The sequence below is a fragment of the Nycticebus coucang genome, chromosome 8, assembly GCF_027406575.1.
Source record: "Nycticebus coucang isolate mNycCou1 chromosome 8, mNycCou1.pri, whole genome shotgun sequence".
Lineage (NCBI taxonomy): Eukaryota > Metazoa > Chordata > Mammalia > Primates > Lorisidae > Nycticebus > Nycticebus coucang.
In genome coordinates, this window is record NC_069787.1 from 57,736,510 (window position 1) to 57,764,418 (window position 27,909).

At 37.7% G+C, this 27,909-nt stretch overlaps 1 protein-coding gene and 1 pseudogene across 1 annotated transcript in view; both read right to left on the reverse strand.

Annotated features, from left to right (window-relative positions):
- The window catches only part of COL6A5 (collagen type VI alpha 5 chain), a 110,443-nt gene that overhangs the window by 2,197 nt on the left and 80,337 nt on the right, over positions 1–27,909 (reverse strand). The window contains exons 37-39 of the mRNA XM_053599802.1: positions 6,534–7,223; positions 4,988–5,084; positions 4,079–4,323 (exon numbers count right to left, since the gene is read on the reverse strand). Of these exons, the coding sequence (XP_053455777.1) occupies positions 4,079–4,323; positions 4,988–5,084; positions 6,534–7,223 (1,032 nt within the window). The remainder of the gene's footprint in view (positions 1–4,078; positions 4,324–4,987; positions 5,085–6,533; positions 7,224–27,909) is intronic.
- LOC128593092 (uncharacterized) lies at positions 3,059–3,226 on the reverse strand (annotated as a pseudogene).

Sequence of the window (27,909 nt, forward strand, 5' to 3'; positions counted from 1 at the left end):
CCATTGTCCTCTGGCTTCCATGGTTTCTGATAAGAAATCTACAGCCATTTAAACAGTTATTTCCTTATATTGTAACATAATTTTTCTTTAGCTGCTTCAACAGTTTTTTCATTTCCTTGGTTTTCAGCAGGTGGATGTGTCTGAATAGGGTTTTGTTTTTGTTTTGTTTTTATTTTGAGCTTTTAAAATATTTAAATTTAGGTCTTTTACCAATTCGGGGAAGTTTTTAGGCATTATTTCCTCAATTCTTTTTTTCTGCATGAATCTTTCTCTGCCTTCCTAATGGTATTCCAATGAAACAAATGTTAGACCTTTTGATACTGTTTCAAGGTGCTATTCATTTTTTCTCAATCTCATTTTTCTCTTTGCTTTGTATAATTAATCTTTCTCCAAATTTACTGACTCTTTCCTCTGTCATTGTCACTGTTATTGAGACCATCCAGTGAATTTTTTATTTCAGACATTGTATTTTTTTACTCCTAAAATATCCTTTTCATTCTTTTTTATAGCCTCTGTTTCTTTTCTGGAAATGTCTGTGTTTCCATTCATTCCGAGTTGTTTACCTTTACTTCAGGAAGCACAGTCTTTGTCTGAAAATTGCACCATTGCAACATTAGAGTCAACAGGCCCTTTTCATTTAGAATTGTTTGTATTTCCTAGTTCTCTTTAAGTTGCATAATTTTGGATTATATCCTGAACATTTAAAATATTATATTGTATAGACTCTAACTCCTGTTATAATTCTCTGTAGAATTTTATTTTTTGTTGTTTGATTTATCAGGCAATTAACCTATACAGGTTCAGAATGCAAATGCTGTCTGTTTGTGGGCAGTGGTCACAGCTTAGTTTCTGGAGCTTTTGCTATTCTGTTTGGGGTCTTTTCCATCCATGTATAGCTTAGGGGTGAGCCTAGGACATATGCAACCCACTGTTACAATTAGCGGGTCCCTTGTTCGGTTCTCTTCTCCCTGAGGTTACTCACACATGCTGGCCCATCAGGTCTCTATTACCAGTTCCTCTGGCCTTGACAGGGACAGGGTATCTCTTTAATTTTAACTAGTCTCTTTAATTTTAACTAGTCTTCTATTCAACAACCGCTAATGCCTCACATCAGAGAAAAACCACAAGGGAAATGAAGGGGAAAAGGGAAGATTTCTTTGACACACAGAAACTCTTTTCCTAGTTTTCCTGGTGTTTGTATTGAGGCTTAGACACCTGATCCACTGTCACCACACAGTTTCAGTACTTGGGCCTGACTTCAGCATAAAGACATGAAAGAAAAAAGAACAGGAAATGAGAAACACATGCATATATATGCTTTTGCGTACTTCTTAGAGTCCTCAGATAGTTGCTTTCTGTATTTCATCCAGAGATTTCAGCTACAATCAGTGGCAGAAACAGGTATTCTGGGCTTATTCTATCTTGAAGCTTAAATGGACTTACTCCATTTTGAGCAGAACCAGATATTTTATCATATTTATAATTTTCATTTTCTTACACCCTATCTTCTCCCTCATTTATATTTTTCATATTTTTCCTACCCTCATTTTTTATTTTTTATAATTTTGTTGATTTTATTCTCTGTATATCTAGCTATGTCTATAATTATACCCATATCTAAAATTATATATATATATATGTATCTTTAAGTGTATTTATTTTTTAACTGAAAATTGCACCATTGCAACATTAGAGTCAACAGGCCCTTTTCATTTAGAATTGTTTGCATTTCCTGGTTCTCTTTAAGTTGCATAATTTTGGATTACATTATGTATCTTTAAGTATATTTATTTTTTAACTGTATCTATATATAAACTTTTTGATGTATACATACATGCTCCTGTAGATTACCTTATTATATGTGTACACAACACACACACACCCCAAAATTTATTTCTCAATTCTTCTGTTGGGTATATTTGTTCCCAGTTTTGGGTCACTATTAATAGTACTGTTGTGAACATTCTAGTGCATGACTTTTGGTGAATAATATTTTTTTCTTTTTTAAAATTTGAGATTAATATGAGGGTACAAGCAAGTAGGTTAAAATGTTTGTGTTTGTTAGGTAAAGTCCCAGTTGTAGCTGTGTCCTGCACTCAGAAGGTGTGCCATATACCCTTACATTGCACCCATTAGGTGATAGCACACTAATCCTACTCCCTCATCCTATCTCCCCCCAAACTTGAATTAAATTGAGTTTTTCTCTCTTATGTGCACATGTATTAGTTCATCTACTGGCTTCGTATTAGTATTGAGTACATTGGATACTTGCTTTTCCATTCTTGTGATACTTTACTAAAGAGAATGTTCTTTAATTCTATCCAGATTAATGCAAAGTCTCCATCTTTTTATGGCTGAAGAGTATTCAATGGTATACATATAACACAGTTTATTAATCCATTCATGGGTTGATGGGTACTTGGGCTGTTTCCACCTCTTAGAGATTGTAAATTGAGCTGTGATAAACTTGCTCATGCAAATGTCCTTATGATAAAGTGATTTTTTTTCTTCTAAGTAGATGCCTAGTAATGGGATAGTGAGATTAAATGTAAGAAAGTGTGAGAAAAACTGTCATCCTGGGGAAAGATTTTTATGAAGAAGACTTCATTGGCAATCACAACAACAATAAAAATAAACAAATGGGACTTAAGCAGAACAGCTTCTGCCTAGCTAAAGAACAGTGTAAAAGTGTTTCCTTCTCTCCATATCTGTGCCAGCATCTGCAGCTTTGGAACTTTGGGCCATTCTCACGGGGGTTAGGTGATATCTCAGGGTGGTTTTGATTTGCATTTCTCTGTTGATTAGGAATGATGAGCATTTTTTCACATGTTTGTTGGTTATTCATCTGTCTTTCTCAGAGAAGGTTCTGTTCATGTCTCTTGCCCAATGAAGGAATTGTTTGCTCTTGTTTTTTTTTATTAATTTGAGTTCTCTGTAGATTCTCATTATCAACCCTTTGTCAGAGTCGTAACATGCAAATATCTTTTTTTTAATTGTTGTGTCTTTATCTGTGCAGAAGCTTTTCAGTTTAATTACATTCCATTTATTTATTTTTATTATTGTTGTGATTGCCAATGAATTCTTCTTCATACAATCTTTCCCCAGGATGACATCATCAAGAGGTTTGCTCACTATTTCTTCTAGTATTTTGTTGTTTCATGTCTTAGCTTTAAACTGATAAAAACAGATACTACACTTGATCTTAGCCAAAAGGCCTAGAAGTGATAATGTCTTAGATTTAAATCTTCCATTCATCTTGAGTCAATATTTATAAGTGGTGAAATGTACAAGTCCTGTTTCTGTCTTTTACATGTGATTATCTAGTTCTCCTAGAACCATTTATTAAATAGGGAGAATATGTATATTTCTGCTGAGTGTATACAAAGGAGTAAAATTTCTGGGTCACTGGACATTTGTACTTTCAGCTTTAGTATATAGCCAGGAATATATTTTATCATAATTTCCCACATGATTCTAGTTCACAGCAAGGATTATGAACTGTCACCCTAAGGCCTATAATAGCTTCCTGTTCTGCATCTACAATTTTATTTTTAGCTACAAGTCCACAACCATTTCCCCACTAGCCTGTGAAATTTCCCTCAGCCTTCACACAGATCTCACAACCACAGTAGTCTTGTCAGCTTCAGGACCCACTGGGGCCAGGGCTCAGCTAGGGGCCTTCATTTCACACCAAGAAAACCCTGATTGCTAAGGGAGAAAGGAGACCACAGGCATTCAAACCCAGGAGGCTCAGGGAACAGTTCTACCTCACCCCCATTCTGCACAAGGTTCAGGGCTTCAGCTTACTGAGGACCTGCTGTCTTATTCTTGATCTTCTCCCTTCTTAATTCCCTGAGTCCACACTAAGCATAGTTCTATTACTTGTAATTTTTTCCTTTCTGGATTTTTATCTCCCTTTTATTTTGTATACCCTCTTATAGCCCTAGGCCCCTCTTTTATCTGTGCCTTTTCATATCTATCTGTCCCAGTGAATTCTAATTGCTACTCTTCCACAGAGGGAAAATCCAAACAAACAAAGGTACTTTAGAGGATTCAACTCTATGGTACTCAAGATTACCTCTTTTTTCTTGTTGTTTATCAGTCAGTGGAACCATAATTTCTTCTGAATGTGCCTCTTCCTTGTCATTCATCATCAGTTCCTCAGTTGAAAAGAGCGTGTATAACTTCTGGATCAAATCAGTAATGGTCCCAGAACCATCACTATGATTGTTTCCTAATACTAATAAATATTGTTCCTGGGAACCAGTTTCTTCAAATAGCTCACTGTTTTTTGTTTCTATTTTATACACTTCAGGAATAAGCCTATAGTAATGGAGAAGAGAGATGAAAAATTAGTTAGCCAATTCCTTTGCAAGTTTAAATGTAAATACAGACAGATAATTTAAGAGCAATCCATTTTATGCATGTGATTGGAATAGTCCAAATGCAATTTGTGCATAAAATATGATTCAAGGGCAATTTTCTGATTTCTCAAGGGAAATTAGACATTTATTTATCTCAGCAGTTTAGGATTCTAAACCAATATTATTCTCATCACTAAATCATTATGGAATACTTAGGATTGTTCCTTGCAAAATCAAACTTGAAAGAATCCTTCCTGCCAGCCTTCACACATTTTCTAAGTGGCAAATGTTTTCTTTTGCTTATATTTTTCTTCTGCTCTAAAACTGCCACATGTAATCTTTGATACTGTAAGTTTTCTGTTTTGGCAGTGCCCAGTAGTAGAGTCATATTATGTAACTACTAAGATTAGGCTTTACTTTTATCGTAAAAGCAACAGAAAGAGAAACATGGTTCTTTCCAATATAGGTCATCTGCAATTAACTCCATACCTGTGCTGTCATTACAAAAAGTAGCATTTAAAACACACAAATTTGCATTTGGAAAACTAAAATGTCATCGATTTTAAATTATTTCTTAAGGACTGTTTCTAGTTGTAGTATATTGTCCAAATTTCTCAACTCACGATACAGTGTTTTCTGTGCCAGTGTTCTCTGGGCTGGGTGAGGTGATGTTAACACACGTGGCTCTCAGATCTTTGGTAGGATATTTGTTGATAGCAACTGGAGAAAAGCAGGATGGTTAGTCTGAATTTTATTCTTCTACAACGTGTCCATCATTCAAAGTCACTTCATCTTTTCTTGTGCTTGGCAGTGTGTTCAAGAACAAATTAATTTTCTAAGGGATTCAGCTAAGTAGGCACACTGTGGCATTGAAATTCTTTGTTATTAGCAAAGTCAATGAGATATAGCAGTAATTGAGTAAATAATTCCCTTGGGGCTCTGCATGCCCCAAGCTTGTGATATAATTCAAGGACGTCTCTAAATTCTTCCTATCATTTGTTTCTCTCCTGGTGATCTTTTTACAAGACTCTACAAGCTACCAGAATTGTCTGCCTTATATATCCTTAGGGTTGGGAGAAAGGCACAATTTTTTGCTTGCTAGTAAATATAACTCCTAAATTCTAAGATTCCTGAAGACTATATAAGCCCTGGCGCTTTTTGCATGCCAGAAAACATACACCCCTATGATTCTCTAGTAAACTTGAAGGAGCTGCAGAGAACCACCCAGGGTGGCCTTTGTCACATTCCTACTTTCCAGCACAAGCCAGGACTTGTTTGTTGCTACCAGGTCTCGGTGCTATTATACCCATTTTTAAAACTACAACACATGGGCAGAGGCTAGGGCAGCCACTTCCAAAGCCCTGTGGGTAGAGACACCCCTAAAAGTCCCTATGTGGCTGTTCTGGAGCCAGTTGTCTGGAATAGACATTGTAGAAGAGATTTGTGCCTTTGGCTTATAAGAATTCAAGTCAGAACCAAGGTTAATTTATAATGACAAGGCAAAATAGAAGTCCTTGGAGCAGGTGGAGGATGGTGTCAGGGGATATTATTTATTACAGCAGTGCATCTTGTTAAGAGTTCAGTAATTGAAGTACAATTTAATGGACAAGCGTACACCTCTGGGGTCAGAATATGGTTGTGTCTAAAATTTACCATTTATGGCTTGTGAGCTTTTGAACAATTTATTTAACATTTATGAACCTCAATTTTTTTCATTTGTAAAATGGGAATATAAATATTTTCCTGTGAGGGCTGCATTGAATATTAAATGAAACCACCCATTCAAAGAACGTGGCACATCGTAAACACTCAGAGATTAGTGTTTCTATCTTTTCCCGCATTTGAAGATTTCCTGGCAAATACTTTGGCAGTGTAGCAGCAAGGGTCAAGATCAAAAAGATCTAGGATTTTTCTGACATTTTTCCACTGTCTTGTACTTGTACTCCATCACTTTTTTTTTTTCTTGCAGTTTCTTTTTGCTGGGGCTGGGTTTGAACCTGTCACCTCTGGCATATAGGGCCAGCGCCCTACCCCTTTGAGCCACAGGCACCACCCTGTACTCCATCACTTTTAACTAAAGTGAGGATCATTTTACTAAGTCTGTTGTTGGATTGTATAGAGAGACATCAAATCTATTATAAAAGCAATAGAAAAGTTTTGATGACTTACGTCTGATCAAGTGAACAAATGGCTTGACAAACTTGATGATATAATCCCAATCTGGTTTGTGGATGCGGCCAAGCTGGACTAAATGATGATCCAGTGGGTGGCTGGCTAATGCTTCTAATTCCTTGTCATTGTGTGTAGGACCAAAGGAAAACACAAATATAGAGTAGCCTTGACATTTGGCTCTCAGAGATACATTTCTTAAGACTTCCTTGTCTAAAGGGCTTGTTTCACCAGCAGTTATTACAAAGATAACTTTGTTTTTTCTCAGATTGGGGGTTCCTACAAAGACGTTGTCAATTGTCCACTGTAGGGCATGGCCAGTAAAAACATCTCCATTGAGTTGTTGAAAAGAATCTCGAAGATGATGTTTCATTTGGTATAGATTATTGTAGGTAACCAAATCAAATTCTAGGTAGACAGGGCATTTTTCAGTGTTGGGCATATAGCCTGGGGGAGAGTAGCTCAGGACAGCCACTCTGTCTCCCAAAGTGGAGGTTAGTGGATCTGGAGCTATGTGAAAGTAATCAAGCACTGAGGTTACAAAAGCTTTCACTTCCTTAAACTCATCACTTCCTACTCTTTGGGAAGCATCTATGAGGAAAGCCACATCCATGTAATATTCTTGAAGAGAGGCATTTCCAGGTCCATCAGTAAGCCCTGGTTCATCTTTTCTGCCATGATTTTCATGTCCTGCAACAGAATAAGTCAAGTCACTCTTTTCAATGGAAGGATAAACTCAGAACTCCTACTCATGGATGGTGGATACATGGCATGGGGTGTTCCCATGCTTCATTCCTATACCCATGACAGACATATGTCACAGTGCTCGTTCCTATACCCATGACAGACATCTGTCACAGTGCTTGTTCCCAAGTTCATTTTCCAAATCTTTCTCCACAAAATGCATGGAGAGGCATTACCTTCTGATATGTGTTGTTACATAAGAAGAAATCTATTTGCTACCCTATCTCAGATCTTTGTGAAAGGATTTATTTATACTCAAGGTGTTTTAACATGCAAGATGAGGAATAAACAGCTATTCTTAGTACACTCTACATAGTTATAAAGTTTGGAGTACACATTTACATGATATTTAATGATATATAATGACTCCAAGAGAAAGTATTAATGTTGAAGTTACATTTATTCATGGCAAAACACATACACCTTTATATACATGTCTAAAATATGCACCATAGAATGATGTTATGAGAGTAAGTATAAACAAGGGAGGTCTTTAGAATATAAATGCTGTGAAAGGACATACTCTAAGAACTTGGTACTCAGAGTGCCAGTCTACAAACACTTTATCAGTCCATGACAAGAATAGAGTCCCGTGATATAAGGCAAGGGTATTACTGAGCCCACTGATTAGTCCAGCTGATGTTTTTCTTTTTATAGCAAGACTTTCTTAATGAAACAGTGCCTTGACTCACATTCCAATGCAAGTTTCTTATCTTCTTATCTTAGGGTTAGCACTGCCCTAACTCTAAGAGATTATGAAACCCATCCACAATCGTGGAATTAGAGTGACTGATGAGGACACAAAAGTCATTGCCAGTTCAGAGAGACAGGAAGTAAATGGCCAATGTTCTATTCTTTTGTGAAAGAAGTTTGTTTGTGAACCTAATCAAGCAAAAAAGTAAATTTATAACTGGAAAAAAATTTATTGATCAATCCCTTCTGCTCGACTCTTTATTAGATGCTTTAAATTTATTTAGTTTTCATAACAAATGAATTGATTAACCTGTCTTAATGCTATAAAAGCTTAAAATACAATGCAAAAAAACTTCAAGTCCCAACACCATAGGCGATGTTATCAATGGGGCAAATTCTCTATTAGACGATTTTTGAATGTCCAGTGAATTCTGCAATACTGTGTAAACCTCATATTATGTTTTTAATCTATTGTTGACTTGATTTACTAAAATTTGCTTAAAATTTTTGCTTCTATGTTCACTAGGAGTGTTGGTCTCTACCTTCTCTTTTATATATGAAAGACATTACAATATCTTTGTCTGGTTTTGGAATCAGGGTAATCAGGTGTCAAAAAATGAGTTGGAAATATTCCAAATCTATTTTTCTAGTTATTTTTAAATACAGAATAAATTACTGTTAACTATAGTCACCCTATTATCCTACTGAGCACTAGATCTTATTCCTTCTAACAACCCATCTTTATCTCTATCTCCCCCAACCTAATTAGCCTTTCCAGTCTTTGACAACCACCTTCTATTCATACACATCCCAATTATCCAGATTCAGCCATTACACATTGTATGATATCAAACTATCACATGTACCCTATATATGTATAACTATTGTGTATCCATAAAAATTAAAATAATTCTTAAAATATTTAAGGCTTATCAAAGATTAAATGACAATATGTAGCTTGGTTCATCTCTTGGTTCTCTATTCTGTTTCATACATCTACCTCTCTGTTTTTGTGCCAGTACCATGCTGTTTTGATCACTATAGATTTGTAGTATAGTCTGAAGTCTGGTAGCATGATTCCTCCTGATTTGTTTTTATTTCTGAGTAATGTATTGGCTAATCAAGATTTTTTCTGATTCCATATAAAACAAAGTATTATTTTTTTCAGGTCTTTAAAGTATGACAGTGGTGCTTTAATAGGGGTCGCATTAAAATTGTATATTGCTTTGGGTAGTATAGACATTTTAACAATGTTGATTCTTCCCAGCCATGAGCATGGTATGTTTTTCCATTTTTTAACATCTTCAGCTATTTCTTTTCTCAGGGTTTCATAGTTCTTTTTATAGAGATCTTTCACATCCTTTGTTAGGTAAACTCCCAAATATTCCATCTTCTTTGGCACTACTGTAAAAGGAATAGACTTCTTGACTGTTTTTTCAGCTTGACTGTTGTTGGTATATATAAAGGCTATTGATTTGTATTGACTTTGTAACCCGAGACACTGCTGTATTCCTTGATCACTTCTAAGAGTTTTGTCCAAGTGCCCATTGACCCATTAATGGATTAATAAATTGTAATTTCCCCTTTGACCATGAATTATTTAAAAGTGCTTATTTAATCTCTAAATATTTGGAGATTTTCAAAAGATCTTTCTGCTGTTGATTTTTAATGTATTCCTATTTTGGTTAGGGAACATACCTGTATGACTTGAATCCTTTTAAATTTTAAGCCTTGTTTTATGGCCCACAATATACTGTATCTTGGTCTACCAAGTATTGAGAGAAGACACTGAAACTCACTGATGCTCTTTTCCCTTTCAAATATATTTTTTGTCTTTGTTTCATTTTGGATAATTTCTATTGCTACATTTTCAAGAATACTCATTTTTTTCTTTTGCAAAATCTAACCTGCCATTAATCCCGTCCAGTGTATTGTTCATCTTAGACATTGTAGTTTTCATCTCTAGAAATTGTATCTGAATCTTCTATCTTTCATATCTCTACTTAACTTTCAAACTTATGGAACACAGTTACAAGGATTGTTTTTATATCTTTGCTAATTCTAACATCTGTGTTACTTCTGCTTTGGTTTTGAATAACTATGTTCTTCATTACAAATGGTGTCTTTCTGTTTCTTTCTATTCAAGACATTGTAAAATTTTCTTTGTTGGGTGTGGGATACATTTGTATTCTTATAAATATTAATGTGCTTTGTTGTGGGAGGCAGTCATATGGAAAGAGTTTGATTTTGTTGGGTTTGCTGTTATGATTTGCTTGCAAACCCTAACTTGGGGCTAATTATTTCCTACTACAAGGCAAGACTCTCCTAAGTTTTCCCCCTATTACTGTTTGAACTGTGATTTTTCCAGTCTTTCTGATGGGGAAAAAAGCACTGATCTTGGCCCTGTGGAACAAATGGTACTATTTTCAGATGGTTCTTTCCCCAGCCTCAGGTAATTTCCTCACACACACTTGCTATCAGTACTCAGCTAAATAATCCAGGGAGGCCCTCTGCAGATCTCTGGGGTTCACTCTCTATGCAGCTATCTCCTCTCTAGTATTCTGTCTTGTAAACTCTTAGCACCTTGGTCTCCCTATATGTTCAGTTCAGTCTCCTTATCTCCAGGAGTTCACTGTGCTCTACCTGAATTCACCCTTCCTGTATTATGCCCTGAAAACTCCCCCAAGGCAGTAAACTGGAGCAATTGTAGGATTCACTTCATATGTCTCCATCCTCTAAGCATCACTGTCTTTTATTTCCTAACGTGCAATGTTGTTTTCTGTTTTCTTTTTGTATTGTTTGCTTTCTTTTCTTTTCTTTTTTTTTTTTTTTTTTTGTTATTTCAGTTGGGAGGTTAATCTAGCTTCTTTTCTCCATCTTGGGCAGCTCTAATAGATGGGAACTGACCCTTCTGTTTGAGAACCTTTCATGTTCTCTTCCTCCTCACAAAAGGCTAAGAACTACCCAGCTGTTTATACCAGATGTTTCCATTATTGGTATATTTGCAGTAATTGAACAGGATTTTGCATTTCACAAACATGATTAAATTTATGGGTCTCCCACTCTTCACCAAGAGTCCAGTTTCAAACTCTTATAATTTCCAGGCAAGACAGCGGTCCCTGATAAGACAACTAAATATGGAAATATAAGTACAGACATCTTCTCAGCTAGGGATCTCTCGTAAGTCTAAAACATCACCCCCTAATGATGCTACTAGAGTTCTCAGCCATGCCGTGTTAGGAAATGTGAAGATTAATAAAATGGACATTTGCACCTTTTCAGAGTTTACAATCTTGAGGTTGGCTGTTACCTACTCTTCTACTATTCTAATTAGAAAAAGGATATCCATTTTCTAATTACAGTGTTTCAATTTCTTTAAAAAGGTTAACAAATTTTGTTAAAACCTAAGGAAAAGTATTTCATAAAAATGATGGTAGAAGATAAAAAGGTTGACCTATCATGTTAGTGGAGTCTTTTTTCATGCACGCCCATACCAGAATTATTGCTCGTTTCAGTTTTCTCTTCATCGGTGAGCAAAGTCTCAACCCTTTTCCAAAGTATTCAACAAAACTATTTTCTAAAGAGGTATATTTCATCTATGAAATGTCTAAAAATAAGTTCCCTCCCTACTTACAGAAATATCATGAGAATCAAAGAAGCTACATGTGGATGATTGTATCTTGAAAATTCTAAAATTTAGTCACACATAAGGTGTGATTATTCTACTTTGAGTCTAAATTCATCTTACTTAGGAAGATGTCTTCCTTACTTAGGAAGACAGGGTCTTCAAAAATATTTTCCTTCAAGAAAACCTGGCAGAAGTGTGAACAAAATATACTCATAGCTCACAATAGTTCTGTCAATTTTAAAAAATGTCAATGAAGCCAAATTCCCATCTTCAACACTGTGGAAGAATTTCCTCAGAATAGCAGAGGAGGAAAAGCTGGCTCACTTTATTATAGACAAGACTTGGAAGAATAAGGGATCCAGCTGGATTTCCAGAGAAGCAACACCAGACATGAGCCTAACTTCGGACAAGAATTTAAGCCTCAATGCCAAGTATACTCCGCAACTTTCTGAAGAAGTGGGGGTGGAGAGAAAGTTTAGAAAGAAGGGAGAATCTAAATGACCTGGGCCATTTGGACTGGGATTAAGTATACTGGAGGCAGCTAAGCTGCCTTTCACGGCTTTTGTGGGAAATCTCAAGATACATATGAGTCTGCCTTAAACTTTGTCTAAGGGCCAAGATAAGCCTTATGTTTTCCATGGGCAAGCCACATGTACAGTTGAGGCTACTTTATGCCTAAGGTTCTGTCCAGATGAACTGTAGCTGAAATTTTTCAAGTTAATAATTTTTTTAATGCTTTCACATGAGGATGGTAATGCTTTCTTTTTGTTCTCCCACTCTCTGAGTATTTCATCAAGCATTCAGTTTGCTTCAGGTCTTGTGCTCAGATCTACACATGTCTTCTCTCATTTAATCTTCCTCGTAGCACTATGAGGGTAGAATTATCATCATTCCCTTCTTACAGATAAGAAACAGAGGATAGAAGTAGGTGAATGAGTTAGCTAAGGAATGACAGCCTTATTTGAACCCAGCTTTGTCTTGCTGTCTAACTCCTTCAGAAGAACTGGTCATCAGAAAGGAAGTTTAGAGCAGAAACATTAAGGCGCATAAACTGGCCCTCTAAGGGCCCTGAGACCTGGTATGAAGAATGTGGTTCTTGGTTAATTGCCATCCTTCTGTTTAAAGCTTCTAGAGAATGTTTTCTTCCAAAGTAAGTAATAATATGAATTCAATACATTTGTCATTTTTTCTTCTCTAGGCCTTGCAGAGCAGTGGGCACGAACAGAACTTCTCGAGTTTGACTCCTGGATCTGCCATTTGTTAGCTCTGTGACCCTAAGATTCTCTATTCCTCAATTTCACTATCTAAAAAATGGTAATACAAGTGCTCCAGTGGCACAATTGGTTAGCGCACGTGGTACTGACAAAGTAAAAAATGGTAATACAAACTGCAACCTTAGAAGATTTTTGAGAGCCTTAAAGTTTTCATGGTGCTCAGCATATCCTAAGAACTCCACAAACATATATTTTAGAAGGAATCAAAGAAATAAGTCTCAAGCATCTGAAAATCCTCCCTATGATGTCATATCCTATAATTCAGGATAGAAAATACCATGAAAGCTATGCTAACCAGTTTGATGAAAATATTTCAAATTGTATATAAAACCAGCACATTGTACCCCACGATTGCATTAATGTACATAGCTATGATTTAATATTAAAAAAAGTAAAGTCAGCTAGTATAACTTACACACTTGTATAGTATAAGTATACTCTCAGAAATGAAAAAGGTCACTCTGTTGTGTTTATGGATGCCAAGCTTTGGGGGAATTGACAGTAATTCATATGCCTTCCCATTTAGCACTGCCAGCCCAGGCCTGTCCTCCTGCCTTCCTGAGGTCACAGGTCAAGTTCTAGGGGCATGAGCTGGGATAGCAAAGGAGGCAGGTACAAGTGTGTGTATCTGATGGGGTATCATTAATTTTATGCTAAAGAACAATATAGGCACATTTAAAATTCTTACTTTGTTTTTTGAGGCCCCCCCTCCTTTAACTGAACAAGTAGGAATGATTGCCTTAAAATAGATTTTATCCTTTTCCCCAAAGTCTCAGAATTAACTTTTTTGGCCTAGACTTTCCTAGGTGGTATGTAGACGACAAGAGTGAGTCTTGGGAACTCTTGTTTCACACACTGATACAATAGACTACAGAAAGATACCAGTACACCGAGAAAAAGTTATGCATGTTTGGGAGTCATTTATACCCAAACCACCTGGACCTGGCACTTTGGTTTTAATACAGTTAGTCTGTGTTCCATGCATCTGCATGAGTTTAAAAAGAGGGTTTAGAAAGAGGATTTATTCAATTAAATTTAAAAATAGCATTATGCCATCAAAATAATTTTAAAATAACTCTCCCAAATGATGACATGATTTAACTTATTTTCAAATTTGGAAATTGGATATATCTCCTTATTTGAAAATGCAGAAAAGGCCATCACTGGGCAATGTGGTATATATGTAGTTAAAAGTTAGTGTTTATATACAGATGATCATGGGTTTGAATCCTGGCTCTGCCACTTACAAGCTACACTTTTGTTAGAGTTTCTTAAACTTTGCAACACTGTCCTTATCCATATAACAGAATAACACAAATTTGTAAAGATTAAGTGAAATCATATATCCCACATATATGTACATATATATAAAGTACTTATACTGTGCTCAACCCATGATTACATTCAATAAGCAGTAGCTTCTGAGGTTATTATTACTCCTCATGCATTATTCAATGGCCAAGTGGGACAGTGTATGCAATGCTTTGAGAATTGTCCTGCATGGAATAAATATTGACACCCCCCTTCAAAGCATTCCATTTACATTCTTATTTTACTAAACTGAATACTTTTTGACTTGTATTAGGCATTTTTTTGGTGCAAACAGAATAGACTAGATAGACTACAAGCTCCTTGAAACCAAGGCCTATGTCTAAATCTTTGTTTTGTTTTGTTTTAATCTCTCTAATCTCCCTAAAAGTCTAGGCCAGGGCTTAACTGAGAGTAAGAGCCCAAATGCATATTTGTTATATTGAAGAATGTCTGAATAATCAGGGGAGCTCTATGCAAATGCTTAACAGAGTCCTTAATAGTAAACCCTTAATGAAGGATGCCATCACCACCACGACAAACCATCACCATCACTACCACCCCCCCCTCATACCTTTACCTTCATCACCACTACCACCTCCGGTGTCACTGCCACCATCATCACTACCACCACTGCAACCACCTACCCTTGCATTTTTACCTCCATCAATACCCTCTCTGGCCCCAACAATATTATCGCCACCACTATCCTTACCATTCACCCTTAACGCAACCATCAGCAACAGCAACTACCTTTACCACCATTGTCTTCACTACTAGCGATGACCAGCACCAACACTATCATCATCACCACCTCCATCACTATCACCACCACTATCATCTAATTACTACTTCAAATATCCAAGTTTTCTCCCATTAGAAAGGAGACCACATAAAATAAAATGTCACCAGAACTCTAGAACAGTGCTTTATTAGATCCAAAAAGGCACACAAAAGCAAACTCCCTGTACATTTGAATCCAGATAGTCCACATTCTCTGAATTCTCAGTTGACATTAGTCTTGCCCACATGCAAAAACTTTAAGAAGACAACTAAAACTACAATGACAATCTTTACAATAAATCACCAAGCAAAAGTAAATGCAACACCTCAGTCTACACTTTAAAATGAAGTAATAGGGGGCCCAGTTTATTTCACAAAGAACATCAAGATATTTGAGATTTCCTGAAGATTTCCTGAAAAAATGTCATCATAATTTTGATATGATCACAATTCTCAGGTGTGGCCTGAGAACAATGGTTTCTGTCCCAGGGAGGAAGACGTGGGGCCTGAGATAAGTTTGCAATCTGAGTACAGACTGCTTGGGACTCAGCTGGCTGTTTTGCCTACTGCCAGTGGCAGGCTGTATGTGTAAGACCCACTGTGTCAAGAGTTGGGGAACAAGAAGGGTCCCACTACTGTTTCCTGGACTGTGGAGCCCCAGTCATAGCTCTCTCCCTGTGTAGGCTCTTGGGTGCTACAAGGGCAGTTCTGCTCCTTTCTGGAACATTTCCCTAGTGGCCAGAGGGCCAGAGAACTGCCTTCCAACCCCTGTTGGGGCTGCCACTTGTACCCACCACTGGGAAGCTTAAATGTGGGCTTGCCCCATCCAACCCTCACTGGCTTTGCCCCCTTCAGCCACCTCAGTAGCAAAAACATGGGACAGGACCCCTGGAAGATCCATGACTCCACACATTGCCTGGGACACCTGAGTACTTGTCCTAGTTAACAAAGATCAAGCATAAATCCCCCAGACCACCACAGCAGACCATTAGAACATCTGTTGACACAACTGAACAGCACTCAGGAAGGAGAAAAATTTTGTGCAACCTCAGCTACCACCACAGCACATACTATCCTGGCTACTTAGGAGGCTTTGTGTCCCTTCACCACTTGTTACATTACTGCTGTAACTGGCATTTAAGAAAGCAACCACACAAAGGCTATTTATAATTAAGAAAATCTTACAGAGTCTACTCCACCACCTCTGTGAGGGCTGGTGCTTGTGCCTGCCATTGGGACACCTAAGGGTGTGCTATCCAAATCCCACCACCCCACTGTCCCAAGGGTGAGAGTGTAGCCGAGGCCACTGTGCATCCCACAGAACAGCCCATGCTCTGAGGCATCAGAGAGATTGCTCAGGTAGACAAAAATCACACATATGCCCTGTTGCTACTACTACAGCTGACTCTTATCTGAAGGTTGAACTGTGTGGGTTAGAGTTTAGTGTAGGCTGACGTTCCTGAGGATCTGCTGGCAACAGTACAGATTCCTCAACCCCTGCACTGTACTGAACACAGTACCTGTGGGACACTACCAGGGTGGGCAGGAATGTTCTAAGCAGTTTAAATATAGATCAATGGGTCATGGGTACTGGAATAGGCTCAAAGGTTGAAACTGCTTAAGGATTAAGATATAAATTAACAGGATAGAATAGAGAAGTTAAAGTTTTCCCCCAAGGCATTGCAACCATTTCTTTTTTACTTAATAATTTTATGATAATCTCTTCTGTCTTTCCTTCCATCATTTCCTCAATTCACTGACATTGCAAAACATCTTTGTTTCTTTTATCTGTAAGTAACTTTCTTTTTTTTTTTTTTTTTGTAGAGACAGAGTCTCACTGTACCGCCCTCGGGTAGAGTGCCGTGGCGTCACACGGCTCACAGCAACCTCTAACTCTTCGGCTTACGCGATTCTCTTGCCTCAGCCTCCCGAGCAGCTGGGACTACAGGCACCCGCCACAACGCCCGGCTATTTTTTGTTGCAGTTTGGCCGGGGCCGGGTTTGAACCCGCCACCCTCGGCATATGGGGCCGGCGCCCTACTCACTGAGCCACAGGCGCCGCCCTGTAAGTAACTTTCTATGTTCTCTATATCTGTAGGGATTTTTCCCGGTTCAATAAAAGACCCTTGAGGTTTTTGTTCAGGTTGGCATTTGTACCTGCTTGGCATGTGAAGCTGCTTGCTTTTCCAAGCCTCATCAATTATTTGAAAATAACTGAGTATAAGAGTTTGCTTTTTGGGCGGCGCCTATAGCTCAGTGAGTAGGGCTCTGGCCCCATTTACTGAGGGTGGCAAGTTCAAACCCAGCCTCCACCAAACTGCAACAAAAAAATAGCTGGGTATTGTGATGGGCACCTGTAGTCCCAGCTACTCAGGAGGCTAAGGCAAGAGAATTACCTAAGCCCAAGAGCTGGAGGTTTGTCACAGCTGTGAGCTGTGACACCATGGCACTCTACCGAGGGTTACAAAGCAAGACTCTGTCTAAAAAAAGAAAAAAAAATACTTTGCTTTTCACATAGTCCCATTGGTGTTTCATCCCAAGGAGCAGAATTATAACAGAACTACACAACCCAATACAAAATCTACTGACATAAGTGTACAGCACTTGGGAATGAGATAAGCTTTTTGAGACTCCTTTTCCTTATCTCCACAGGGGATTGAGAGCCTACTGATATGCCCAGCACACCAATACTACAACCAGTATTTGAGTAAACCATCACACCTAGGCTTTCTGTAACCAAAAAATTCATATAGCATCTTGGACCTTGAAAGGACCCAAAAGTAAAACCAAATGATGCTACTCTATATACATTACAGTCATACCTTCAGGTAGGGTCCCATCCAAAAGAAAGTATTTGCGAAACTTGGTAAATGCAGAATGTAAATGTTTTGGCACAGTAACTGAGACAATGCCGGAAAGGCTATGTTAACCATTGTGATACAAATGTGTCAAATGGTCTATGAAGCGAGTGTATGATGCCCCATGATCATATCAATGTATACAGTTATGATTCAATAAAAAAATAAAATAAAATAAAAGAAAGTAAATTCAAAGGTAAGTGACAGTTTCTCCAGATGAGAAGAAACCAGCTTAACAATTCTAACAATATGAAAAAATAGCATGTTACAATACCCCTGAAAGAACTCATTAGCACACTAGCAATGTATCCTAACCAAGCAGAAAATTCTAAAACTGTATTTTGAATTCTACATAACTGTATTTTAGAATTCAAAATACAGATTTCAAAGAATCTCAATGAGATCCAAGAAAAATCTGAAAACTAATAAAAATAAAGAAACCACCTCAGGAGATGAATGATTCACCAAGGAAACAGGTATTTTAACCATCAGACTAACAAAAGACTCCTCAGCAGAAACCTTACAAGATAGAAGAACTTGGAGCCCTGTTTTCAGACTTCTTTTTTTTTTTCCTTTTTTTAAAAATTAAATCATAAAGAGGTAGATCATGTACACATTATTGCATTTATGGGGAACAATGTGCTGATTTCATATACAATTTGGAATGCTGACATCATACTGGTTAATATATCCCTCACCTCATTTACTTAATTATTGTATTAAGACATTTATACTTCCTACTTAATAAATCCAACATGTACCCTTGCAATATGCACCACAGGTATGATCCCACCATTCACCTTCCCTCAACATGACTTCCCCCCTCCCCTCCCATGCCCCCCTCCTTCATTCTGGGCCATAGTTGTGATCTATTCTGCATATGAAAGTGTGAGTGATTGTAAATTGGTTTCATAATAGTACTGAGTACATGGGATACTTTTTCCTCCATTCTTGAGATGCTTTACTAAGTAGGATATGTTCCAGCTCCCATCCATATAAACATAAAAGAGGGAAAGTCTCCATCTTTTTTAAGGCTGCATAATATTCCATGGTGTACATATACCACAATTTATTAATCCATTCATGGGTCGATGGGCACTTGGGCTTCTTCCATGACTGGCTATTATGAATTGAGCTGCAATGAATAATCTGGTGCAAATATCTTTGTTATAAAGTGATTTTTGGTCTTTTGGATATATTCCTAGTAGAGGAATTGCAGGATCAAACAGCAGGTCTACTTGTAGGTCCCTGAGTATTCTCTATACTTCCTTCCAAAAAGGACATATTAGCTTGCATTCCCACTAGAAGTGCAGAAGTGTTCCCTTTTCTCCACTTCCATGTCAACATCTGTAGTTTGGGGATTTTGTTATGTGAGCCACTTTTACTGGAGTTAGATGATATCTCAAAGTGGTTTTGATTTGCATTTCTCTGATGATTAAAGATGATGAGCATTTTTTCATGTGTCTATGGCCCATGCACCTATCTTCTTCAGAGAAGCTTCTGTTCAAGTCCCTTGCCCACAATGAAATGGGATTACTTGTTCTTTTTTTATTAATAGGTTTGAGTTCTCTGTGGATTCTGGTTATCAAATCTTTGTTAGAAGCATAACCTGCAAATATCCATTCCCATTCTGAGGACTGTCTGCTTTCTGTACTTACCGTGTCCTTGGCTGTGCAGAAGCTTTTTCAGTTTGATCATATTCCACTAATGTATTTTTGGTGTTGCTTCAATTGCCCAGGGGGTCCTCCTCATAAAGTATTCTCCCAGGCCAATTTCTTCAAGTGTTTCCCCTGCACTCTCTCCAAGAATCTTTATTGTTTCATGTCTTAAGTTTAAATGTTTTATCCAGTGATTGTCAATTTTTGTTAATGGTGAAAGGTGTGAGTCCAGTTTCAGTCTTCTACAAGTCACCAGCCAGTTCTCCCAGTACCATTTGTTAAATAGGGAATATTTCTCCCAATTTATATTTTTGATAGGCTTATCAAAGATCAAATGACAAGTGTCTGTGTTCATCTGTTGGTTCTCAATTCTGTTCCATACATCTATCTCTCCATTTTTGTGCCAGTACCATGCTGTTTTGATCACCATAGATTTATAGTATAGATTGCAGTCTGGTAGCATGCTTCGTCCTGATTTGTTTTTATTTCTGAGTAATGTCTTGGCTATTCAAGGTTTTTTCTGATTCCATATAAAATGAAGTATTATTTTTTCCAGGGCTTTAAAGTATAACAGTGGTACTTTACTAGGGATTGCATTAAAATTGTATATTGCTTTGGGTAGTATAGACATTTTAATAATGTTGACTCTTCTCAGCCATGAGCATGGTATGTTTTTCCATTTGTTAACATCTTTGGCTATTTCTTTTGTCAGAGTTTCATAGTTCTCTTTATAGAGATCTTTCACATCCTTTGTTAGGTAAATTCCCAGATATTTCATCTTCTTTGGCACTACTGTAAAATGAATATAGAGTTCTTGACTGGTTTTTTTTTTTCAGCTTTACTCTTATTGGTATATATAAAAGCTACTGATTTGTGAGTATTGATTTTGTATCCTGAGATGCTACTGTATTCCTTGATCACTTGTCAGAGTTTTGTAGTTGAGTCTCTGGGATTTTCCAGGTATAAAATCATATCATCTGCAAAGAGTGAAAGTTTGATCTCCTCTGACCCTATTTGTATACTCTTGATCGCCTTCTCTTGCCTGACTGTGATGGCTAAGACTTCCATTTCAATGAGCGACCTTGTCTGGTTCCTGATCTGAGTGGGAATATTTTCTTTCTTTTTTTTTTAATTTGGAATATTTTCAATTTTACTCCATTCAATACAATATTGGCTGTGGGTTTGCTGTAGATGGCCTCTATCAGTTTAAGAAAAGTCCCTTCTCTACCAATTTTCTTAAGTGTTCTGTTCATGAAAGGATGCTGGATATTGTCAAAAGCTTTTTCTGCATCTACTGAGAGAATCATGTGGTCTTTGTTTTTTAGTTTGTTTATGTGATGTATTATATTTATAGATTTACGTGTATTGAACCAACCTTGAGACTTTGGGATAAAACCCACTTGGTCATGGTATAATTTGTTTAATGTATTGTTGGATTCTATTTGCTAGGATCTTATTGAATATTTTTGCATCTATATTCATTAAGGATATTGGTTTGTAATTTTCTTGTTGAGTCTTTTCCTGGTTTGGGGATCAGGGTGATATTTGCTTCATAGAATGTGTTGGGAAGTATTTCTTCTTTTTCTATGTTTTAGAAAAGGTTAAGTAAAATAGGCACTGGTTCCTATTTAAGGGTTTGGTAGAATTCTCAAGAATGGAAGAAAAATAATAGTAAGTAAAAGAAAAAAAAAAAAGGTTTGGTAGAATTCTGATGTGAAACCATCTGGTCCCAGACTCTTCTTTTGGGGGAGATTTCATATAGTTGATACTATTTCAGTACTTGATATAGGTCTTTCTGGCTAAGTTTAGGAAGGTGGCACACTTCCAAGTACTGGTCAATTTCATCCAGATTTTCATATTTCTGGGAATAGAGTTTTTTGTAGTATTAATTAAGGATTCTTTGGATTTGTTTTCAGACTTCTTAAAGAAAAAAAATAATTGTTGACATTATGACAGGAATAAAACCTAATATTAACTTGAATATAAATGGATTAAATACTCCACTTAAAATATGGATTGGCAGAATGTATTTTAAAACAAGATCTAACCATATGATGCTTATAAGAAATGCACTTAACTGGTATAGACATTTACAGACTGAAGGTAAAGGGATAGAAAAAGATATTCTACATAAATGGAAACCAAAGACAAATAGCTATACTTATATCAGATAAAATAGACATAAAATGAATAGTACAAAAAGACAAAGAAGGTCATTATATGATAAAAGGATAAATTCAACAACATATAACAATCCTAAATATATATGTGCCCAACAACAAAACACCCAGATTCATAAAACAAATACTACTAGTCCTAGGGAAAGAGATAGACAACAATGCAATAAGAATGCAAGACTCTGTGATATAGGCTAGTCTCACTGGAGTTAGATGATATCTCAAAGTAGTTTTGATTTGCATTTCTCTGATGATTAAAGATGATGAGCATTTATCCTAGTAAATGTGGAATGTAAAAGTCTTAGCAAAATAACTAAGAAAATGCTACAAAAGCTATGTTAACTAATGTGATGAAAATGTGTCAAACGATCTATGAACCAAGTGTATGGTGCCCCACGATCATACTAATGTACACAGCTATGGTTTAATAAAAAAAAAAAAAAAAAAAGAATGCAAGACTCTGACACTCCACTGAGAGAACCAGACAGATCACTGAGGCAGAAAACCAACAAAGAAACACTGGACTTAAATTGAACTTTAGACCAAATGGACCCAAGAGACACTTATAGAACATTCTACCCAACAAGCACATGGGATATTCTCCAAGAGAGACCATACATTAGGCCACAAATTAATTCTCAGCAAATGTTTAAAAAACTGCTGTCAATCAAGTATCTTCTCATACCACAGTGAAATAAATCTAAAAATCAATTCTAAGAGGAATTTCTGAAACTATACAATACATAGAAGTTAAACACTTCTGAGGGATCTTGGGGTAAATGATGAAATTAAGATGGAAATAAAAAAAATTTGAAATAAAAAGAAAACTTCTATGATACATGAAAAGCAGTGTGGAGTAAAGTTTAGAATGTTAAATTCTCGCATCAAAAGAAAAAAATCAAAAGATCAAATTAACAATGCAACATCAAACCTCAATAAACTAAAGAATAAGAACAGACCAAATCCAGAGCTGGCAGAGGAAAAGCAGTAACAAAGATCAGAGGAGAACTAAATGAAATAGACACCAAAAATATTACCAAGGACCAAAGAAATGAAAAGTTGGTTCTATGAAAAGGTAAACAAAATTGACCTAGAGCTCTAGATAGACTATCCAAAAAAAGAAAAATACAGATCCAAATAAATATAATAAGGAATGAAAAAGGAGACATTACAACTGATACTGCAGAAATACAAAGGATCAACAGGATCATTATGTATAACTCTATGTTCACAAACTAGAATAAATAGGGGTAATGGATGAATCCTGGAAACATACAACCTCCTAAGATTGAGTCAAGAAGAAACAGAATTTCTGAAATATCAATAATTAGTAATATGATTAAAACAGTACACAAAATTTCTCTCCCTAAAAAGCCCAGGACCAGATGGATTCACTATCAAATTCTACCAGACACATAAAGAAGAACTGGTACCAATTCCATTGAAACTGTTCCAAGAGATCAAGGAGGAGGAAAACCTCCTGAATTCATTCTACAAAGCCAGTATTACCCTGATACCAAAGCCAGGAAAGGACACAACGAAAAAAGAAAACTTCAGAGAAATATCCCTAATAAACATAGCTGCAGAAATTCTCAACAAAATACTAGTAAACTGAATCCAACAGAACATCTAAAAGATACTATATCACAATCACATGGGTTTTATTTCAGGGATGTAGGGATGGTTCAACATATGTAAATCAATAAATGTAATTCATCACACAAACATAATTAAGATAAAAAAACCCATATAATCATCTCTTTAGATTCAGAAAAAGCATTTGATAAAATTCAGGATCTCTTCATGAAAAAAACTAACAAACTTGGAATAGAAAGAGCATACCTCAAAATAATAAAAGCCATAGATGGCAAATCCATAGCTAACATTCTGAAAAGGGGGAAATTCAAAGAATTCCCCATCAGACCTGTAACAAGGCATGAATGCTCACTTTTACCATTCCAATTCAACATGATACACAATCACACAAGAGAAAGAAATATTAATAAAAGGCTCCCAAATTAGAAAAGAGGGAGTCAAATCATCCCTGTTTGCTGATGATATAATCTTATACCCAGGAAACCTTAAATAAGCTTGGTAAAGTTTCAGGATACAAAAGTCAACATACATGAATCAGGGGCTTTTCTATAAACTAATACCAATCAACTTGAGAACCAAACCAAGAGGTCTGTAATAGCTACACAAAACTCCACAAAACACTGAAGAAAGAAACTGGAGATGACACAAATGAAAAATATCCTATTCTCATGGATTAGAAGGAACAGTATTGCTAAGATGACTATAATGTTCAAAGAAACTACAGATTCAATGCAATTCCTTTCAAAATATCAATGTTCTTTTTCATAAAATTTTAAAAAGTTCTAAAATTTGCATGGAACCAAAAAGAGGCCAGATTGCCAAATCAATTCTAAGCAAAAGGAACAAAGCTGGAGATATTACATTACCTGAATTCAAATTACCCTTTGAGCCTATACTAAACCAAATAGCATAGTTATGGGATGAAAATAGATATACAGATCAATGGAACAAAATAGAAAGCCTCCCAATAAAGCCACATAACTACAGCCAATTGATCTTCAACAAAGTAAATAAAAACATACCCAGGGAAAAAGACATCTTTTTCAATAAATGGTTCTGGGAAAATTGGATATCCATGTGTGGAAGACTGAAACTAGACCCTTACATTTTATCATATATAAAAATTAACTCAAGATGTATTAAAGACTTAAAGATAAAACTTTAAACTATACAAGTTGTAGAAGAAAACATAGGAAAAACTCTTCTGGATGCTGGCCTAGGCAAAGAATTCATAAATAAGACATCAAAAGTAAATGCAACAGGAGGAGACAAGATGGCTGACTGAAGCCAGCTTTCCACAGAGGCTCCCGTTCAGAAGGAGAGTTAAAGGACAAAAATTCAGCAAGTAACCTGGTGGATTTGAGCTGCACTAAGAGAGAAGGTTGTAGAACGCACATCAACCCCGCTGAGGCGAGCTGCGACCACAAGGATAAAAACAAAAGGTACAAAATCCATCACCAAGTGGACAGGAGTCCACTCCCCCATGAGAATGGCTCAGAGTGCCCCACAAACAACCAGGCAGAGTTCAAAGGTCCTCCCACTACACTCCATGGGTGAGACCCTCTAAAAACTGGACCTACCTCCCCTACTGGGGTGCCACGGCATCCTCCTGCCAGGCATAAAACTGTATATAGTCTCTACCTGGAATTCTGAGCTCCCAGCGCTCTCCTTCGCTCACACTGGGGTCTGGAGGCCAGTCCGGGTCGGTCGGCGGAGAGGGGACTGCACCGGAGTGGCAGTTCCCTGAGGCACAGTGCGACAGCCGTCTTTTGGTGATAGTATGGCCAGGCATAAAACTGTGTAAAGCTGTGTATGTTCTCTGCCCGCAACCCCAGGCTTCCAGCGCTCCCCGCGCTCCCCTCTGCTCTCGCTCCAGGGTCTGGAGGCCTGTCCCCCAGGGGTCCAGACTCTTGGGCGATTGCTTGAGGGGTGTAGACAGTGCTGGGCTGCAGCCTGTCAGTGCAGACTGGGGTACGTACGGAGCGGAGAGAGGACGACTGGCCGGAGGGGAGCTACACGGGAGCGACGGTTGCCTGAGCCATAGGGCAGCAGCCCTCTTTTGCTAGCAATACGGCTCACTACAGAATATTCTGAAGCCACACCCCCTGTCTCCCTGGGCAACCAGAGATTCTGAGTTTGCCTGAGGCAACATAAACTTGCAAATCAGGGAAACTCCCAGGGCGGGGCAGACCCAGAGGTCCACTTTACTAAACCTAAGATGCACCTGGCCCTCAGGGGATCATCAGCCTATAGACAATACAAGAGCAAAGACAAGCTGATTTGGAACTCAATTCAGCTTCTCTTCTGCAGGGGAAACGCAGAGTTGTTCTGTTCTGTTCTGTCAGTAACATTAATCAGGGGTGAGACTGGACCTGAGTGAAAACCCCTCAACCTTCATCTAGCGCCCGAGGTTGTCAGGCCTCACCTCCTCCTGCTGAAGAGAGGCAGAGCGCAGCAGCCTGGCAGACTTCCTTGTGATTCAGGCAGGTACAAACTCCTGGAGTACCGATTCACTACAGGCAACTGGGTCAGCCAACTGCAGAGCTATTAGTGACTGGGTATGAAGTGGTGTAAGGTGGGGAAGGAGGCAACAACCTTCCCAGACTGATTTATAGGCTGGGTGGCTTCTCCTGACTCCACGCAGCACTGGAGCAAGCCACACTGGAGTAGTCACCAGACCCCTGTGATCCAGTTCCCAGCAACCTCTTAAACTCTATAACCCAAGACAGGTGCAGACTGAGACAATTGATTTGGACATTTTTGAACTGAACCAATCACCTGAGGACAAATCAGGTGGTGCCCTAGGTGCACAGTGGTAGGAAGGTTTGATTTTTCTTCTCCAATTGTTTGCCGGTGGGGGCGGGGTGACTTAATTGCTGATATTTCTCCACAGCTGAGACTTCAAGCCAAAGTATCTGTTTCACTAGGGTGGAACAGAAACCAGCTGAAAACAAGGCAGAACCATTTAGCCCCACCACACCAGACAGGGCCCCAGTTTCTCAGGCCACAACACTGTACGGGCCCTCAATGAAGCCCCAGGGAAAAAAATCAGAGGGAGTAAAACAACCATGGGGCGGAATCAGTGGAAAAACTCTGGTAACATGAATAACCAGAATAGATCAACCCCCCCAAGGAAAGATATGGCAGATGCAATTGAAGATCCCATTCATAAACAACTGGCTGAGATGTCAGAAATCAAATTCAGAATTTGGATTGGAGACAAGATTAACAAAGTGGAATTAGGAATTCGAGGAGAAATTCAAAAGTTGTCTCAAGAATTTAACGAATTTAAAGACAAAACCACCAAAGACTTAGACACACTGAAGCAAGAATTTGCAGCCCTCAAAGATATGAAAAATACAGTAGAATCCCTCAGTAACAGAATGGAGCAAGCAGAAGAAAGGATTTCTGACATCAAAGATAAAGCCTTTGAATGCTCCCAAACTCTCAAAGAGGAAGAGAAATGGAGAGCAAAAATGGATCACTCTCTCAGAGAGCTCTGGGATAATTCGAAGAAGGCGAATATCTGAATCATAGGAGTTCCAGAAACAGATGAAGTGGCCTCGCTGGGCACAGAGGCCCTTCTGCATGAAATTATGAAAGAGAATTTTCCAGACATGCCTAGAGATTCTGAAATTCAGATAGCAGACAGCTTCAGAACCCCAGCACGACTCAACCTCAATAAGACATCCCCAAGGCATATCATAATTAACTTCACTAAAGTTAATATGAAGGAGAAAATCCTCAAAGCTGCCAGGAGAAAGAAAACCATTACCTTCAAAGGGAAGAATATTAGAATGACAGCAGATCTCTCTGTTGAAACTTTTCAAGCCAGAAGAGGGTGGTCACTGACTTTTAATCTCCTAAAGCAAAATAACTTTCAACCCCGGATCTTGTATCCAGCTAAACTGAGTTTCATTTATGATGGAGAAATGAAATACTTTAATGACATTCATATGCTGAAGAAATTTGCCATAACCAAACCAGCTCTTCAGGATATTCTCAGACCTATCCTCCATAATGACCAACCCAATCCTATACCACAAAAGTAAATTCACTCAGAAACTTCGGATCAAACTCCAATTTCCACACTGGCGAAAGGATTAAAAATGCCCACTGGACTTTGAAAAACTCGATACCCAAAACTTCACCAGACTTATCAATATTCTCCATTAGTGTGAACGGGTTAAACTGTCCTCTAAAGAGGCATAGGTTAGCTGACTGGATACAAAAACTCAGGCCAGATATCTGTTGCATACAAGAGTAACATCTTAACCTGAAAGACAAATACAGACTCAGGGTGAAAGGATGGTCATCCATATTTCAGGCAAATGGTAATCAGAAAAAAGCAGGTGTTGCAATTTTATTTGCAGATACAATAGGCTTTAAACCAACAAAAGTAAGGAAGGACAAGAACGGTCACTTCATATTTGTTAAGGGTAATACTCACTATGATGAGATCTCAATTATTAATATCTATGCACCCAACCAGAATGCACCTCAATTTATAAGAGAAACTCTAACAGACATGAGCAACTTGATTTCCTCCAGCTCCATAATCGTCGGAGATTTCAACACTCCTTTGGCAGTGTTGGATCGATCCTCCAACAAGAAGCTGAGCAAAGAAATCTTAGATTTAAACCTAACCATCCAACAT